The sequence below is a fragment of the Arachis ipaensis genome, chromosome B5 (assembly GCF_059453495.1).
Source record: "Arachis ipaensis isolate K30076 ecotype BB chromosome B5, ASM5945349v1, whole genome shotgun sequence".
In the NCBI taxonomy this organism is placed as follows: Eukaryota; Viridiplantae; Streptophyta; class Magnoliopsida; order Fabales; family Fabaceae; genus Arachis; species Arachis ipaensis.
Genome location: NC_142440.1, coordinates 9692823 through 9711456, shown reverse-complemented (window position 1 = coordinate 9711456; position 18634 = coordinate 9692823). Strand labels below are relative to the sequence as shown.

Genomic DNA, 18634 nt, shown 5'->3' with positions numbered 1-18634 from the left:
ACAACTCTAACAGGGGATAAAATGGTCCCTGATCTCCTCTATTCATAAACGACACTATTCTCTCCCAATTTCTATCATATTTCACATAACACTAACAGTCTAACACTGTAACTTCAAATTATACAATGCACACTCTATAAATTTAATGTTCACAAGAAAAAAAATTCTCAACTTGTTCTCAACCAATTCATACTCAGGAAACTAATGCCTATGTCTCTCAACTAGTTGTCGTCTTCTATGGATCCCATGAATCTAGACAGTAAGTATGATTTGTTAAGACTCGTCGTCGTCGTTGCCATCTCCCTCCTCCTCTGCCCTAACATCTCCATGACCACATTGTCTACCACTCCATCGCTTCCTTCAACTTCTTCTCCGAACCAATGTTCAGTAATCGCTTCAGTTTCCATATGAGTAGCAACGGCGACATTGCTCATTGTAATAGATTGGATGCGAGGTCGAAACTGTCTGCCACTCAGACTCCAAGAAAGAAGGACTGAAGTACTTGATGTCTATTTCAAATGAGAATTTGCATATGATGTCGAAGGAGAATCTTCTTATGATGTCCTAATGTCCAACAATCTATATTGCTTGTTGGAGAGTGGAGAAAGGCGTGCCCTTGGAGTAGTTGTCCAAGCTCGATGAGAACATTTCAACCAAGCACACCACACCTACCAAGTAAACTCACATAAAAGAAATAAATGATAGACAAATTCCATCTCCTTTTTACACAGGACACATATATTGTCACTCTGATGAATAACGCCTAATCTACTCAACCTCTCTTTGGTATTCACTCGATCGACTAGAACAAACCAATCAAAAAGTTCAATTCTCGGCGGGACCAACCCTTTCCAAATTGCACTTGTGAAACTATAACTCGTAATCTCGTCCAAAAGAGTCTCTGGTTGTAACACCTGCACAAAAGAGTTAATAAAAAAATACCTTTATTATCAAATTTTTAAGCAAGATTATCCTCTCTACCAGTTGATAGCTTCACTGGTCTTAACCTCTCATGAAGTTGATGAACAAGTTTCAACTCCCATTGGAAGTGATGTTATCAAAGACGTGAAAGTGGATGCTTTTGGTGGGTGAAGTGCAGATGAGGTGGATGTACCAATCACAGATTTAGGAAGTGTGTAGTCTATGACATGTTGAGATAAGTGCAACACGTGTGACAATTACACCATGGTTTAATCTTGGAGCTAAAGAGAAAGAAGGAAAAGATGGAAAAGAAGACTGTGAAGGTGAAGAAGGAGAGTATGAATGTTAAGGTTATGCGAGATATGATAAAAATTGGAGAAGAACATTGTTGTTTTCGAATAAAGGGGTCAGGATTATTTTGTCCATTGTTAGAGTTGTCAGGGATCATTTTGTCCTATGTTAAAATTTTCAAGAATCATTTTATCTTCCATTAGAGTTGACAGAGTTAAGGACCTAAGTGACTAAAAGAATTAATTATTAGAGACCAATTAAATTAATTTTAACTAAAAACTAAAATATCTAATTTAAAATTCTTTAAAGATCAAAATAGGTATATACTCTATATCTAATTAAGAAGCTCCTCACCATGAGAAACAATTTGCGAACCATATATTTATCAAATCAGTTAAGTGAAATTTTTATATTAATCTTTTGATTAATGATTTTATTACAAACTTTTCTCATAATTAATGAAAAGGTTTATTCCTCTCATTATCCAAATTCCAAAGTTGCATAATGCCCCGGTCCCTGACGACTCTGACTTTCTTATCCACTATTTTTGAAATGTTGCTTTCGCTACTATATTATGCTGCACCATGGTCCCTCTGCATACCATAAATTGAATTTTGAAGACGAATGACATCATCACCACGACAAACGTGACCAACACCTTTTTTTTTTTCCTTCCCCGTAGATATTTTGTGTTGTATAGCACTAGCTAGTGTAGAATACATGCATGCATGGTGTATTAATTTGAAGATGGAAACATATTCTTGCAAACATGCATACTTTATAATTTGTAGAGTTTATTAAAACATGTATATTTATAGTACAGTTTAGTGTGCGATCAAAGTTTGACCAAAGGGTTCGGTGTTTTTGAGTGGCTTGAAGAAGATTTTTTTTAACTATCCAATTTATTTAATAAAATTACTATTTGTACATTAAAATTAATTATTAAAATCAGTTATTACGTATTTTATATATAACTATATGTGTTATTAATTTATTTTTAATATATATTTTATATTAATAACTAATTTTAATGACTAATTTTTATATATATCTAACATAAATTATTTTTGTATTTTTTTAATCCTAATTAATTCAATCGATTTATGGTTGAGCTGGTTTGGGTGGATCCTATATATTTAATATTTTAAAAAGTACTATATATATAAAAGAGAATTATCTTTTAAGTTAAAAAATTAATATAATTAAATATTTATTAGTTAATTAATATAACAATAATTCAATAAGTCTGAATATATATATATATATATATATATATATATATATTAAAAATATTCATAAGTTTATGAAAATATCCATAAATCTTAAAGTTTTTCAATAGAATAAGGTAAATTAAGTTCTAACGCCATTTTATTTTCTTAAAAAAAAGGGAATACTACTATTTTGTTTAGGAAAACTATATATATATATATATAATATTCTTCTCTTTAATATGTTAGATGAGTTGAGCGAGTTGTATGATGAGTTAGAAAATATTAAACTCACCAATCAATCAACGACAATTTTTCAAATTGAAACCAACCTGTAAATTCTAACCAATCATAGATTTCTGGTTGATTGGGCCAAAATTGATAAGTTCCAAAACCAATGGAAACCCGTGGTTTGACCTACTAGTTACTTGTACAATAATAACTTTATAGTCAGATGGTTATATAAGTCATGAGATGACTCGGATGGCATAATATAATTGAACTATGTGAAACTTTGAAATAATATACTCGCAAAAACCTAGACCCTCTTTTGGATTTCCAAATTAAAGTCAAGGGGGTTTATTCATTTGAACTATGTTAGTTGAATTATTATCCATTTAGTCATTAGATACCGTACAAAAATAATGTCAGAATTATTATTATTATTATTATTATTATTATTATTATTATTATTTAGTGTCTGGTGTCCTGCTAAAACGTGAGTTTAGGAAACATTTATCTTTTGGATTAGTGGTAATGTATTTTTCTAATTGAATTCCTGCTGAGTTGCCTTTATTTGTGGGTGTAAGTGATCTTGTTCCAAGTTGCATAGATTGCAATGCTAATGTGCCTTCATCATTAATCCCAATAATTGCACCATCTGGATCGAACTGAATAGGCAAATTGTGATTATTGCTGGAACCATAGCTTAATTGTTTGTCATATCTATGATGGTGCAGATGGAATTGCCATGCATGTGCTCCAATTCCAAATAAATGATAGGCAAATGGAATTCTCATTTTTAGTAAAACATCATGATGAGATTAATAAGAGATAATTAAACAAATTCATCCTCTCTCTCTTATTCAATTTAGTCTTTTTTTTGGTGGTCCTACAAGGAGAAACCAAATTCTTCTCCCAATTAGACCTGTATTTATATTTTAAACAAATTCATCCTCTCTCTCTTATGGCCGTTTCATTACCCCATACATAAAAAAAAAAATGCACGAGTGGCAAATCCCATAGACCCATACATACATAACATATTGGTGTACGAATAAGGATTTAATTAAATTTATTCAGATTGTTCTTTAGCTCCGCCCCTGGACAATACAAAATTATGCAATATGCATGTAATATTCTTTTGTAATTTTATATATAATTATACCATTGGAATATTTTAGGTGAATCAGACAAGTATTTTGTGCCTACCATACCATTATACCAACCGGACATTAGGATTTAGGTTCTCATGCATGCATATATCCGGGATTCTTAGATTCCATGATCATTGAGCAGAATCGGTGCTTAAAGCCTTAAACTATGCAATTTACAGGGAAGATAATTAGATAATTCTTCAAACATATTAAACAAGGAGCAGATTAGGATAAAACAAAACATTGTACTATATTTACATTTCCGCATCAATAATTAGTACCAAGAAATTGTGCCAGAGAGATCCCGCTTAAAACAATGCAGTCACATAACAGTTGCCAATCGACATGAGGGAACAAAGGAAGAAGCATTGTACAAGGTAATCTCTTAGAAGACATCAACATTAACAGAAGCCTTCAAAGTTAGAGCCTACTGGACGACCGCCGGTTTGTGTTTGTGTCCTAATAAAGGCGTCCCCTGCACTTGGAAGCGCCGCAAAGGCAAGGAGTTCCTTCTCCAGACACAAGCTTATAATGATAATCATGTGTCAGCTCTTCACCCAGAGCAATCTGTCAACAACATACAAAATGAAATGTAAACCATCAAGTACAAGGAAGCCCCACAGAAGTGGATCACTTTCGACGAAATAGTAGTTCCTATAGATAGAGATGAGTTCTTACATCCCGACTTGCATAAAGACCGATGTGCGCACGCTCGCAATCCATGCTCTCGACTAGAACTTGGTGATTCACAAGATTTGGCGAGCAGCTACAGTAACAGCAGTGTTTAGGAGGGAGGGGAAAAAAGTGTCTATGGACAAAATTATGAGGAGCTACATGCTCACCTATGATTGATGAACCTGGACACATTTCCATATTTAGTAGCATCTATTATATAGTGCGCCTGTCCTTCTATCAATCTGCTCATATCGTTAACATGATCATCGATGTCATAGAAATAACTGCAATGTTCTGTGCCATATCTGGAATTGATGTACACCAATTCAGTAAAAGAGGAAGAAAAAACAATTGGAAATGAATTGCATTTTCAAGAAATAAAACCTCTTGCGCCTGTTATGTGCCTCCTGAACATCTAAAACCTCTCCAATGTACTCGCACACAAATGTGCCACGTAGGATAGCCTCCCCAGCCCTTACCCCCCATCCCTACAAATAGCATGAGAAATGTCAAATAGTCAATGTGATAAGCCTTACAAAGAATCTGAATCAATCAAATGGATTAAAAAAAGAAATGAAAAAAGTTACCTTATTCTCTGTTTTAAAGACTTCCAACTTGACTCGTACTCCATTCTGTAATATTCTGTTTGGACAGGACTTATTGCATCTGCATCTTCGGTTACACTCATAGACAAGGTAACCTTCCTGAAGTTTTGTATGACAATCCCCACCAAAGGACAAATAAAATAATTGTAAATAACAAAATGTGACAGACAATAAATAACAGGCAAATATCTGCTGTATACACATGCCACCAAACTATCAAGGGAACTGAAAAGGCAAAGCTATATGATTTTGAAATACACTATATAGGTCATTACCCAAAATTTGAGAGCATGCTGATGTTGACAATAGCTAAAGTCAATACATATAAAGCAGCTATATCCAAACAAAAATATTTTGGATATTGAAATGATAAAAAGAGAGATTTAGAAACATACAAACCCAGAAATAAGTATGCAGGAAAAGATACTATGTTCACGGTATAAATGACTAGTCAACATACCATCACCAAGCAAAGGCAAATATCAAGAAGTTAATTTTTAGCTCAGAATTTTGGATAGAGTGGCAGTCTATAATTGACGAAAGTATTACCTCTAATATTATTCGACCATTCTCGTCATATGGGAACCTGCCACGCATTGGTTTCCCAAATATGTCGTTCGCATCCTCATAGTCATTACCAAAAAGGTATACATGGTCACATGTTTCAGGACAGCAGGAAGAATATGAGCAGGAACATCCCAATTGCAGACTCTGCAAATAAAGTAATATGATAAAGAATATGTTAAATATGCATATTTTACAATGCGTGCATGTGTGTGTGGTGTTTTTTTTTTTTTTTGGGGGGGGGGGGGGGTGTTGTTGAAGAAGGAATATTAGAAGTTCAACCATGTGTGCCTAGGAAAGTAAATTTCAAGATTCACAGTGAGAACTACCTCTGAATCAAGACTAAGGGATTGATCAAGCATTGCCTTTGTAACATAGGTAAAGCTCTTCCAAGGCATAGCAGAGTCAGTATCTTGATCATTGGAACCATTCTTATTGATAGAATGCAAAAGTTCTTGATCTACTACACAAATCACAGGAGTTGATTCCTTCCCGAAGCTTATATCATCACAAAAGATTGAAGATTTTTGCAGTGATCCTAACTTTAGACCATGTGAATTGATGATGCAATGAAATTCGTCCAGTTCCCACTCATCACTTGCATGATCTGATACACTTACAGATTTTGGCCTCACAAAACTATTAGGAAGAGATGATAAGGGAGAGAGCAATGCTTGATCCTTCAAACCATTGCAGCCTCTAGGACAAATAAACCCCTCATGGTGCCAATTTACAATAATATTATGCTCAGCACAAAGTTTTGCTGCCTTCAAATATATTCTTTTAGGTAGAATTCCAAATTTCTCCTCAAGTGAGGCTGCAAGACTAACTTTGCAGCAAGCAGTGCGAGCAATTGATAGAATATCAAGATTGTTGGGCCGGGGTTTAGTCTTCTGAATCTCAGAAAATAAAATTTTTGCAACTCCCGAGCACTGATGTTCCGCGAATTTACTAATCTTTGATGTTTCAGTTACATGAGGCTGTAAGGATGTTGTCACCTGAGGTTGTAATGACGTTACACGAGGTTGTAAGGACATGTCCCTCATGCCAAGTGATTTTGTTGCTTGGATGCCTCTCTTTAGATTAGCATTAGCCCTATTTCTGATCCTATATGATGCTGCTGCCAAACCTTTTTTAAATTTAGGACGGCTAAGTCTGCCAGATTTTAATCTATATGCATAGTAGCGAACCCCCTTCTTGGCAGGGTGGTTGCTAACTAGATTGGGTCCCATATGGGCAGCTTGGTGATGTCGACCAAGGTCAGGTAACAAATCAAATTTCAACCCACAAAACCTGCAAGTGAACTTCCTCAAGACACCCGGATTCTCAGAATTATTCTCCAAAGGAGCAGAGTTTTCCTGGACATGTTTTACTGGAGAATCTTGACCAGCTCCAGCAGGGAGAGTTTGCCGCTCAGGAGCTTTTGATGGCTTTAAATCAACAGGGTGAACTGATAAAACATGCTGCCATAATTGCTCACTGTTTCCGAAATGACTACCACAAGGAATACATTGTAGAAGCATACACTGTTCAACAAACTGCACATGGTGTCGCTCTTGAACATGTGTTTCCAACAGTTTCTTGTTCGTAAAAGAATCCAGACAAATGGCACATGCATAACCCCTAAACAGCCACTGTGCTTCCTTTTTATGACTATCCATCCAATGGTTACCAAGAGCTTGGTCATCACTGAATTCTGCAGAGCATATCTTACACTTAATGGCATTTTCATTATCGATGCTATCAGTGGTTGTGGATGGCAAAAGTGGTGGTTCTTCCATGATAGGAGATACATCCAAGTCATCACCAAATCCCCAAATTAGTTTGATTCTAGCCTTCTCACTATGAACCAACTTTGTAAAGAATTCTCCTACACTAGTATCTTTAGAGGCTTCAGTCAAAGCCCACTGGAATTGAACATCCTTAGGAACTGGGTTTCTTAGTGATAAAATGCTTTTGAACAGCCTGTAGAAAAGCTCACATGCTTTATGCAAATGCACCTTTTGCTCCCACGAGCTGCAGTCCCTCAAAAGTTCTGTGAACACTTCTTTCGATACAATTCTACTCTTCCCATTTCTTGCACGTTTAAGCCAGCTAGGAAGGTGATTTTCACAATACAAGCAATATCGCTTAGGAGCTTCTCTACATGGATTCTTGTCATCAAAGGGAGGAGAACCAATACAGTGCAGACCCTTCATTGCATCATAATTATTATCAGGATGTGTGGGATTCTCACCTAAGCTGCTTTTTCTTTGAAAGTAATCACCGCCAATGAATGACACTGGCTCCACTTCCAGTGGGCTCTCAGAATTTACCAACACAATGTCTCTGCAGGTGTTCACTGAACCAGCATAATTTTCTTCAAGTTTCCTTTTCAGTGTACTTTGTGGCGAATGTGAGATCTTCTCTGTTTCATCATGAGGCCTGTGTTTCTTACAGAATAGAAAACCAGGTAGGGCCCGGTGCTTGCATTTTGTACCCAGAACAGTAGTACCTTCACACATAGGAGTATCAACTGGAACCAGCTTCTCAGCTTTTTCTGAGCTGCCCAAAAATCGAGAGGACAAATGTACACAACAATAAACATCACCATCATTTGCCCATCTCACACACTGTCTTCCCTTTGATTCAATATAGGCTATACATTGTCGATTCTTACTACCGGGCTCTACTGATTTTGAAACAGCCATTTCACTCACAGGTGTTAATTCCATTCCTTTGGTATGCAAGCAATCCGAATTGGCAGCCTCAACTACAATTTCATTCCATTTATTGGTCACATTACTAGTTAAATCGTTCGCAGCAGATACCTCCCTAACATCTTCATGTTTACCATTCTCAGCTGCTAATAGGCTCAATGTATCTTGATTCTTAAAGAACCCAAGGTCAGTCTCAAGAGCAACAGACTGATTCACATCTTTCCTTTCCGCTTGCGAAGCATGTGTATCTGCCCGACGAACTTCAAGTTTGGCCCGTTTTCTAGAAACCTGAAGGTTTGCAGCATACGAAGCATCAGGAGTCTGTGGCTGTGTGTCTTTGCTGCAAGATAAGGAAGGTGAAGTTGTAAACCATTTCATTACATCATGCTTCCAGGATTTCCAGTCAGAACCTAACATTGGTTGTGCCGGTGTCCTCCAAAGAGAGTTGACATCGTTCCATAAAATAGAATCAGACAATTCCTGAACAATAGGATAAGGAATTCAATCAGCTAAAAATACTGAACAAAACATTGTAATCATTGTTTTAAACAGTTTCTGCATTCATCGTTCCATGTGCATTGACATATGTTCTCAATAAGCACCTTAAAAGAAGTATCATTGAAATTTCTTAAGGCATCCTTCAAGAAATAAAGATGAACACTTTTAATGTTTTACACCTTGTTTTGAAAGAAGTATCCTTTTTCTGGATACAATAATACACGAATTATTAGCCAATATTACAAGGTACCTCCTTCAGCAGCTCTACAGATTCGGCACTATTCACAATATGACATCTTTCAGCCCAAGAGTGAGAAGAATGATGTAACCAATCAGCATTTATGTAGGGCTGCAATATGCTCTGTAAGGAAAAAGGTAGGACAATACTTCAGTCACCAAAGAAGTAACTTCTTAAGAAAATTTCTGGCTCGCAGTATAGAATAAATGTATTTGTATAAGGAAATATAAGAATAGTAAGATTTAAACATTTTTACAACTGTAACGCAGCTCAACATAAATTGCACTAGCAAAGGAATACATGACTAGAAGGTTTAGATTTCAACTTCAACTATATGTTGGTAATTCAACCAACAATGAAATCTAACAATCACTAACTGAATTATCAAGTACAGGTAATATATGCTCAGGCTCAGCCCAGGAGTTGATGTCAAATTTAAAAGTGAAGAAGAATAAATGTGCCTCTTTAACGAGTTGATGTCACCTTGTCCTATCAGCAAGTTGCATCCCATAACACGAACAGTACAGAAATAAAAAACACAAAATCATGCGCAAACAAGTGTCAAATCAGTATTTTTTTTAATCTAAGAGAATGCAATCCATAGAACCATGTAGCAGTAGAAAAATGCCAGGGCCAACAATGTATACAAAGTAGCTAATCAGATCCATGTCATAAAGAGTAAACAAAGTTTTTAATGTTGGCTGTTGACAACCTAATACAATAATAAGTCAATAAATATCAACCATTAGCATTTCACCATATGATTATGTTAGCAGTATTGTCATGCTGAATCAATTTGGTGTAAAGCTCATGTTGAACATTATTAGCCAAAACACCCTAACCATCATAAATCATCAGAAATAGAAGTTTACATTGTGCAGCTTTAGAAGCATTCTTCCAAATTCTGAATAACCAGTACAATGGGAAGCACCCATGGCAAATTCCTTCCAGCCCTTCACATCACGGGCAGTTTCTGTCAGTGCCTACATCCATTGCATAAATCTCAAATTAGCGCTTCTATTTTCAATAAAAGTATTCAATTTAGAAATAAAAAGAAAAATCAAGACTACAAAAAGAGAGATGGAGAACAAGAAATAGGACCACCACCACTTACATTTGGATGAAGCTGATCAACAATATTCAGCATTCCAATAGCTAGCTTCTGCATTATAAACCGCCGTGCAATAGTCAAGTCGCTTACCATTTTTAATCCTACCCAATGAGTCTTATATGCAATAGGATGGGGAAACTCATCGATTGATCGGACAAGCAGCATATCTGCCCAAGAATAATTCCTTGTGTGTGGAAAAAATATGACAAAATATTTCTTCCGTCCATGAGTTGGTTTTGCTCTCAAAGTTGATAATGGCCGGTCAGCTCTCGCACATCTGATGCCAGTCTGCCACTTTCCTCTCCACTGAAAAATCCGACAAGTCACAATACAATGAATGCAAAATCAGAAAAGCTTTAAGTATGCATGAGCACGTGTTTCACACAAAGGAATTGTGTGATTTTGACAGCTCAAGGACAATTATGATATGGCATTCCAGATCAATCAGATAAGTAAAACGAGGATTTTGAGTGACTAATAGGAAAACTTGAGAGAAGCAACAGTAGAGTAATGAGCAACGAACACTCTCATTGTATGGAGAATTATAAATAATCATTAAAAGACTATCTAATAGAGAATAAACAACTAAATTTGACAGCATAATCTACCCCTCAACCGAGCTTAATAGAGGCAAATGAATGAAATCACAATTTAACAAGTTCCCTCAAGCAAGAACGCTTTGGGTGTGGAACAAGGAGAATACACCATGAACACCTACCTATATTGTGCAAAAATACAATTTATTTTATTTGGACAAATAGAAGTGAAAAGATTGAACTTTAGGCCACTTGGTAAAAGAAGTTCTGATATCATAAAACAAACATTAATAGGTAACAGCAAATGAATAGCTTTGTATCTTAACAACAACAAATATGGTTTACCTTGACCCATAATGCCACAGGTTCATCCCCCTCTAGCCACTTGGGTTCAGAAAATGATAAATCTCCTTCCCTGTTGTTTGGTGATTCGCTTTCAATCGTATCCACAACCAAGAGAGAATTTTCAGAGGTTAAGCAAGGTTCATTTATCAAATCATCATCAAGATCATCGAGAGCGGAGTCTTCCTTCTGGTCTTCCCCCTGAAAGCCACAACCTGAATCTCTGCTGCATTGAACATCCGAATTAGTCGACAAATGACAGACAGTCCATTTTTCTTCACCTTGCTTTTCTATCTGAGACCCTTCCATTTTGTGTGACAATTCATTCAGTTGACTGTCTCCAAATTTAACTTGTTGACCATTTTCAGGGTAATTAGGTTCTCCCTGATATAAAAAGGCTGTCCCTGGATTCTGCTGAGGACGGTCAGATTCCCCTGTACATTGAACACCAGAACAGGGAAGTACTTCCATGTTACTATTTCGGAAACAGACAGTATTACACGATACACATGCTCACTGATCACTGGTGATTCCCTATCTCACCACCCTGTTCAATTCATTGCATGCAAAACTCAGTTTTGACGTAGTAGTTCATGAGTCGTGGTTGAACATAAAAGAGAAACAGAAAATATCCAAACTAAATGGCAAAAATGTGTCAAATAAAAACTGCAAAACCATCATCATGTGATCTACAAAGGTCAAATGTACACAAGTTCATACTGAGTGCCAAAAGACTGTTTCCTGACATTAAGAAAACCATACTAAAATTTGTCTAGATTAGTCCAAATTCCAAGCAAAACGAAATTAGTAGGCAGGCAAAACTATATGCTAATGAAATTCTATCTATAATTCTCTATGGATTAGAAATGCTATTTACAGTCCAACTATTAAAATCTAAATTTTTCTTCATTATTTTACTTATAGTTTTTCTTAATTTCCCAATACCTCTAGACATAGCTACCACCAGGTAAAAACAAATAACTACAGATATAATGTATATTATTAACCATTCAAACTTCAAAGACACAGGACTATAGTAGCAGCTTGTTTTGTTACAAACTAAATACTCTTACCCACATAGCACTAAATACTAATAATAGTAATAGAGTTATACCTTGAAAAGAAGCATCTCATATTCATTATACTTTTACTGTAATAATGAATAATGAATTTTAAGAAACACAAAGATGTTTAGCAATGAAGCCCAATTGTTTTTAAAAACGAGCTGAGCAAATGCATCTTAGTTTGTTGAAAAGTTTCAGAGAAAATTACATACGCCTCACTTTTGATGAAATTCAACCCTCTCCTAAAATTTAGATACTATTATTCTCGGTATTTTTCTATTCTATAAAATGTGACACAGAACACCACTATAAAGATAATACAGAACTCTCCTAAAAGGTGAATTTCACAGTCAATTTCAATGTGATTTGGGCAAATAAAAGGAATTCACAATAAATTTAACCAAACTTTAGGAGGGGTCAGTATAATTTGCCCAAACTTTATTGGATTCCATGTCATGCTATTTAATTTCAATTTCTTGTTGGAGCTTCATAACTAGTATTCAAATATAAAATAGTATGTAAAAGAAAATTATTAATTCGTTCATTACAATATTTGGTGATGGAGTTCAATATAATTTGATAAACAGAACCAAATAAAATATAGCACAAAATCAAAATTATAATCAAATACAAAAATGTGAAAATATATATATAAAATTGACACAATATATGATTATGATTCACTGTTAAGACTCCAGTACTCCACTACCCTCCTGTTAAAAAAATAAATAAGGACTTCACTACCCTTCCTCCCACCTGTTGTTTTATTTATATATTTATTACTTTTTTTTTCCCGGACCTCAATTAAGTGGAAGTATAAGCAGAGGCTAATCAAGCATGTTCAATCTCTGTTTCAACCAGTTCAATGTGAAATAACAGAACAATCTTTATATGTTCTTAAGTGAATTTCCAACAAGAATCTTCAATTTCGGTCAATCACGTTAAGATACATCCGTACACTGAAACGTGGACAAATCTTTCCATTGGAGATTGAACCATGTTTATCACCCTCATCCCGCCATGCCTAACCCCCATTGCTATCATATGAAAATTTTTAATTTTTGAATAATTTCTGGGATGAAAAAATAAAATAATTCACATCTAACTTCATAACGGATTAGTATTACGGACATTTGAATAATACATAAACTGCGACTGGCTGATTTGAATAAAATTTATCTAGTATTAGCATTAGAAAATTAAATCTTTCAGTTTAAAATCTTAAGGAAATATTGGAAATATTAACGGACAAGTTTTATGTATAAATTTGCATATCAAATTAATCGATATATATTTTCACCCAATTATTACACGTCCAACCGAAAATGCAACCTTAAAATTCATACGAGAATATGATCCCACAAAAAAACCCGACCAAAGAGAAACGAACAGCAAACATTGGTGATTCTGTGTTGCCAATTAGTAATGTGAACAGAAACAGATAACCAACAATGACCAATTGCATCGTTATCTGTTAATTGTCACAATGTTAATAAAAGGTTTTTTTTTTTCAAAAAAAAAAAAAAATCCTTTGTGTTTCAATTTTATTTTTCCCAATTAGGGCACGAATCAAATGATGAGATTGAGAGCCACCCAGCAGAAAAAAATCCGTCACAGCAATACATTACTGAGAAGCAGCAAGATAAAGCTTCAAACTTTGAAGCCCGCACACGCAAAATCAGCACAGGAACATGCTCAATTTAAAGTCTAGCTCATAGAAAGGTGAAAACCCTTAATGGCGAAGACCCAATTGAAAAAATGGAACTAAATCGCAGCATTATTATTGTGGTTAGACAGTAACACAAGATGATAAACCCTAAGCATATCCACAGTGTGTGAAATCAATCATATGAGGATGCGGAACTTGCATGTATTATTGTAATTGTAACTAACTGCATGTCTCAAAATTGGAAAATTAAAATTTAAAATTGAGAAATTAAGTGCTGCAGAATCATAAAAAGTAAAATCGGGCATCAGTTATATAACCTCAACATATAATAGAGAGTGCTCCTTAAAACGTTGAACCAAATAGGGGTAAGATCTTCACTCCTGCCATTACTAGTACGTCTTTTTTTTTTTCTGTAACCTATAGATTTTTTTTATTATAAAATATATAGACATAGACATATGTTTCTATTAGACATAAGGTGCACAACATGGATACATATGTATAAGGGGGTGGGGGAGTTGAGCTAGCTAGGTCAGACACAAATAAAAATAAAATTGAGACACACAAAAAATGTGACATGAAAATAGAATATACATTGTGTTAGGGAAAATAGAGAGATAAATAAAAGGGAGGTAAGAAAGGGGGTAAGTGGTAATGTACCTTAAGGAAAAGAGTTAGGGAGGGAAGTTTATGCAGTGAGATGAGGGGTACCTTGCGCACTTGCAGGGTCTATTGCCGAAGGGGGTGGGTGGGTGGTTGAAAATGAAAAAAAAAAAAAATTGGTTTTTATGTGAAATGAAAAAATGTTGTCTCCCTCTCGCAGCACTATTGGTTAATGGTTAGTGATAGGTAGATGGGGGCATAGAAATATAGATACAGATACAGGGTTCTTTTTATTTTTTAATAAAATATATATATAGCAAGTGCGGCTCTTGATTTTAGGCATGAAAAGAAAGAAAGAGGGGTGGTCAGCTGAGGCCCCGTGCCCAAATTCAAAGACGACCCAATATTTCCATTTTTTTTAAGACAAAGGGAGGGAGAAGAATAGAGAAAAGGGTAGTAGTGGTAATAACGAAAAAAATGGGTCCTGACCTTAGGAGTAATGGATGGGTTAGAAGTTGCCAAGTTGGGGCTTCCTTCTGCAGCCGAGATTGGTGAATTGCAGTCACCTCTCTTCGGATGTGTAATAGAAATACTAATGATTTTTTAGCTAAAATTTAATTAATAATGTAAAGTATGTAATATATATTATATATATAATATAATGATAAGTTTGGATGGGGTAAGGGAGAAGCGGAGTGAAGGATAATCAAAGGGAAAGGACAACAAAACGCATGGTCGTAACGATAATGGCAAACCCAACGACGTCGTATCACGACTTCTTTGTTCTAGAATCTAGATCAACATTCGGTGTAATAATTACTTCTTCGATCTGTTAATGGTAAATTATTACAGTATTATTTTTATTAATTATTTTTAATAGTTTTCTTTCTATTGCTTTAAATAGTTATTTATTTTCAACTATTTGGAGGGTATTATGGGAAAATGAACATATTACCCAATAATCTTCCTGATATATACCACAAGTCCACAACACACCACATGACATATCTCATTCATTAGAGATTTTCCAATTCGATCTAATACATTTACTTGATTTTTTTATTTAAAAATTAAATTAATGCTTTTAATTTTTTAAAATTTTTTTTTGGTCTTGAATGCTTTTAATTCCAAAGCATTGACCTAACTTTCCTGGAATTTGTGAGTTGGGTTTGGTTGAAGTCCATAGATTGGTGTGGGTTGACCCAACAACGCAATGGATACCTCTAATGTAAGGTCTATCGTATTAGTTTTTGTTGGAAGGTATATTTTTGTTTCGTTTGCAGGGATGTCATCTAAATGGGTCAAAGCTCTCTTTTTCAAGTTTCTTTTACTAACAAAACAGGACCCTAAAAAAAAATGTGTCAATAACAAACCAAACATTAGATATAATTTGTTCTTAGCTTTATTATTCCTTTTGCATTGTTTTAAGAGAAATTAGTAAATTACTAAAAAGTGAAGCACAATCTGCTAGCTAAAATTACATGTAAATAATATTCAATAATGAATGTAGTTAAATAACGTATTAGTTATTAGTTAGAACTTAGAAGCATATCATAATTTTGAATTTTGATGTCTAAGTGATAGATACGGTAGATGATAAAAATGAAAATAGGTTAGGTGGTCTATTAAGAGTCTATTTTTTTTATTTGATATGAGATACAATAAATTTAAATTTAATGTGTTTTGAACATCTAATTATTAATAGATTCAGTCTATTTATTAAAATATAAATAGAGAAAATCTTTACATACAAGTGTTTTGCGATTACAAGCTTTACAAGCTTGAAGAGAACGAAACCCACTAAACGCGCTGTTTAGGTTACATGCCTCTTTAACAGACTTTTAAATCAATTCAAATCAATTAATGCGCAAATATATAACTTCTATTTTTCAAAAGATTTCGTTTCTTTTTTCGAGTTTCTTGCTAAATTTGTTAGATCTCCTTTGTGCGTTCTCTCTTTATCTTTTTATTCGTTGTTTTTCTTCGCCATTTACGTGCGTTTTCTCTCTCTATATTCTTGCTTCGTTTTTTTTTTCGATTTTCATGGTTTCTGAAATCAAGCTTTGAAATTGTTTTGAAAATAATGGAACTTCAGAAATACACCCAAACGATTACAGAAATACACCCAAACGATTATAGAAAGGTTTATAGAAATACACCTAAACGGTTACAGAAATACACCCAAAAGATTTAAGAAATACACCCAAAACATGGGGGAGAGAGTATATTTTCTTCTTGAAATCTTTTAATGTTTTGCTGGTTAATGATGAGACACATGGCAGAGACAATCTAAAAAAAACCTAGAAGAATAGTAAAACAGTACCTTGAATAATGTTTCTTCGTTTTTTCTGGTGATTTTTTTATGGAGATTTGTATCTTTTTTTTCTTGATTTCTTCTACTTTTCACAAGGAGTTGGAACGTTTCTGTAAAATCGTAGTTTGTTTCGAATGTTTCTTGAATTTGAACGGTTTGCGTTTTGATTGAGGAAGAAGAGGAAGAGTGAACGTGTTGTGGAAGGGTAATTAAGGCGCGTGTATTGGACGTTCAATTCTAAAAGAGTGGTGCATGTGTTTTTTTCGTGGACTTTGACCAACTTGTATAGCTTGTAAGTCAAAATTGCTTGTATGTATAGCAGGCCTGATATAAATAAGTATATAAATAATTTTTTCATTATTAAAAATATTATTTTTTTAAAAAATTTGTTATATCTTTTTATAAATACATTTTCATATTTTAAATACTTAAAAGTTAAAAGTTAAAATATTATTACAAATATTAAATTTAGTATATTACATATAATGATATAAGTAACTTTTTGATAAGAAATTATTTTTTTTTAAATATATGTATATATTTTTCTAAAAAAAGAAAGTACTAGGTATTTTAATAAACTTCACGCTAACCAAACTTAGTGTTTTAAAAAAAAAATCTATAACAATACCATACTCAAGTTAATTAACTATATTACAAATGTAGCTATTACGAACGAGACTGAGGGCCTATTTCTATCCCAGTGAATCGACATAGTAGAAGTTAAAATCTTTACTGCAGCTATGATTAACTCATGATTTCATTATGTAAGTGATATGGGGAAGGTGCATGAATGCATGGTGTTGCCGTCACATACATGAAAACTACATCTAGAGTTTGATATTTAGTGAATTCTAAAACTTAAAAAAAAAATAGCATAAGACAATTAAAAAAAAAATCTTACTTAAAAAATAAATATTAAAAATATAAATATTTATATTATCTCCTATCAATTTAAGATTTTAGAAGAAGTGATATCATAATATTAGCTTCTTTCAAAATAATCCTCATTTGCAAATTACCTATCTCTCAATTTGTTCTTGCCACTACTGCCATGTGATCGCTTTTACCTACTACCTTCCTTAATTAAGTTGGAGCAGTTTTGCTTAATTAAGAACACACACATACGAGTTGTCATTCTGCCTAAGGTACAGAGATTAATTAAAGTACATTATCTAATAATACTCTAATATTATATTAAACATATATATATACATGCTATGCTAAGCTAGAAGCTTTAATTTGATGAAGTTGAAGAATACAAAGTATGTGGTAATAAGGAAATAATTATGAAGAGAATGAAAAGTAGTTAAATTATGGAGGTATGAGTGGGGACAGATAGAGAAATAGGAGGAAAGATGCTTTAATGATGGTTATATATGATTGGCATTGACTACCTTGTCCTAACCTCTTTGGAAAGTTCGCCTTTTCTGTCACACAATTCGGATTCTACATTTTAAATACTAATAGACTAATAGGGCCTTATGTTATGCAATGTACTAATGTGTCCATATTAATTAGCCTCTTACACAGACATTTAATTTGTACCAAAATGTTTTGCTATAATGTAAGTTTTGCTAACTCGAGGCACCATTTTCGGATGAGGACTATTGAGAACCAACCCCACAGGCCCCCTCTTTTCACTGCTACACCAAAATTTTGATTCACATTTTGGATACAATAATGCTTATGATGTGCTCTCTTCCTGGGGCTATTAATTATTTGCCCAACATATTTAAAACTCTGTTTGAATAGTCACTTTCTCTCTTTTTTTTATTTTCATTTTCCATTCTCATATAATATGGCAAGTAATAATATTCCATAAGGCAAGGGAAGCATTGTTATTATCATCACTATTAACAAATGCTGCATGCATTTGTGATTCCTGTCATACAGAACAAAAAGAACAAAGACAATGAAATA

The 18634-nt window shown here is 34.1% G+C and overlaps 1 protein-coding gene across 5 annotated transcripts; it reads right to left on the bottom strand.

The window, feature by feature from the left end:
* Positions 1–4003: 4003 nt before the first annotated feature.
* On the bottom strand, positions 4004–14953 carry LOC107642824 (histone-lysine N-methyltransferase SUVR5). Of its 5 annotated transcripts, none has more exons than XM_016346302.3 (12): positions 14890–14953; positions 11068–11611; positions 10190–10492; positions 9948–10058; positions 9088–9198; positions 5970–8819; positions 5626–5787; positions 5059–5175; positions 4856–4959; positions 4639–4776; positions 4475–4562; positions 4004–4363 (listed from the first exon to the last, which is right to left on the bottom strand). In XM_016346302.3, the coding sequence occupies exons 2-12, from the start codon at positions 11533–11535 to the stop codon at positions 4256–4258; spliced, it is 4560 nt and encodes a 1519-aa protein (XP_016201788.1). In that variant the 5' UTR covers positions 11536–11611; positions 14890–14953; the 3' UTR covers positions 4004–4255. The 5 variants fall into 5 exon arrangements, with proteins under 5 accessions (XP_016201788.1, XP_016201787.1, XP_020978639.1 ...); XM_016346301.3 differs by lacking the exon at positions 14890–14953 and adding an exon at positions 14458–14634; XM_021122980.2 differs by lacking the exon at positions 14890–14953 and adding an exon at positions 14458–14577 and having other exon boundaries at positions 11068–11498.
* Positions 14954–18634: the final 3681 nt, after the last annotated feature.

Excerpts from the sequence above, each read along its gene's own strand:
- LOC107642824 (XM_016346302.3), bottom strand. The coding sequence starts at position 11,535 with ATGGAAGTACTTCCCTGTTCTGGTGTTCAATGTACAGGGGAATCTGAC. Across the intron at positions 8,820-9,087 it reads CTGTAGAGCTGCTGAAGGAG|GAATTGTCTGATTCTATTTT; the intron begins GTACCTTGTAAT and ends CCTATTGTTCAG. Across the intron at positions 4,364-4,474 it reads GTCTTTATGCAAGTCGGGAT|ATTGCTCTGGGTGAAGAGCT; the intron begins GTAAGAACTCAT and ends TGTTGTTGACAG.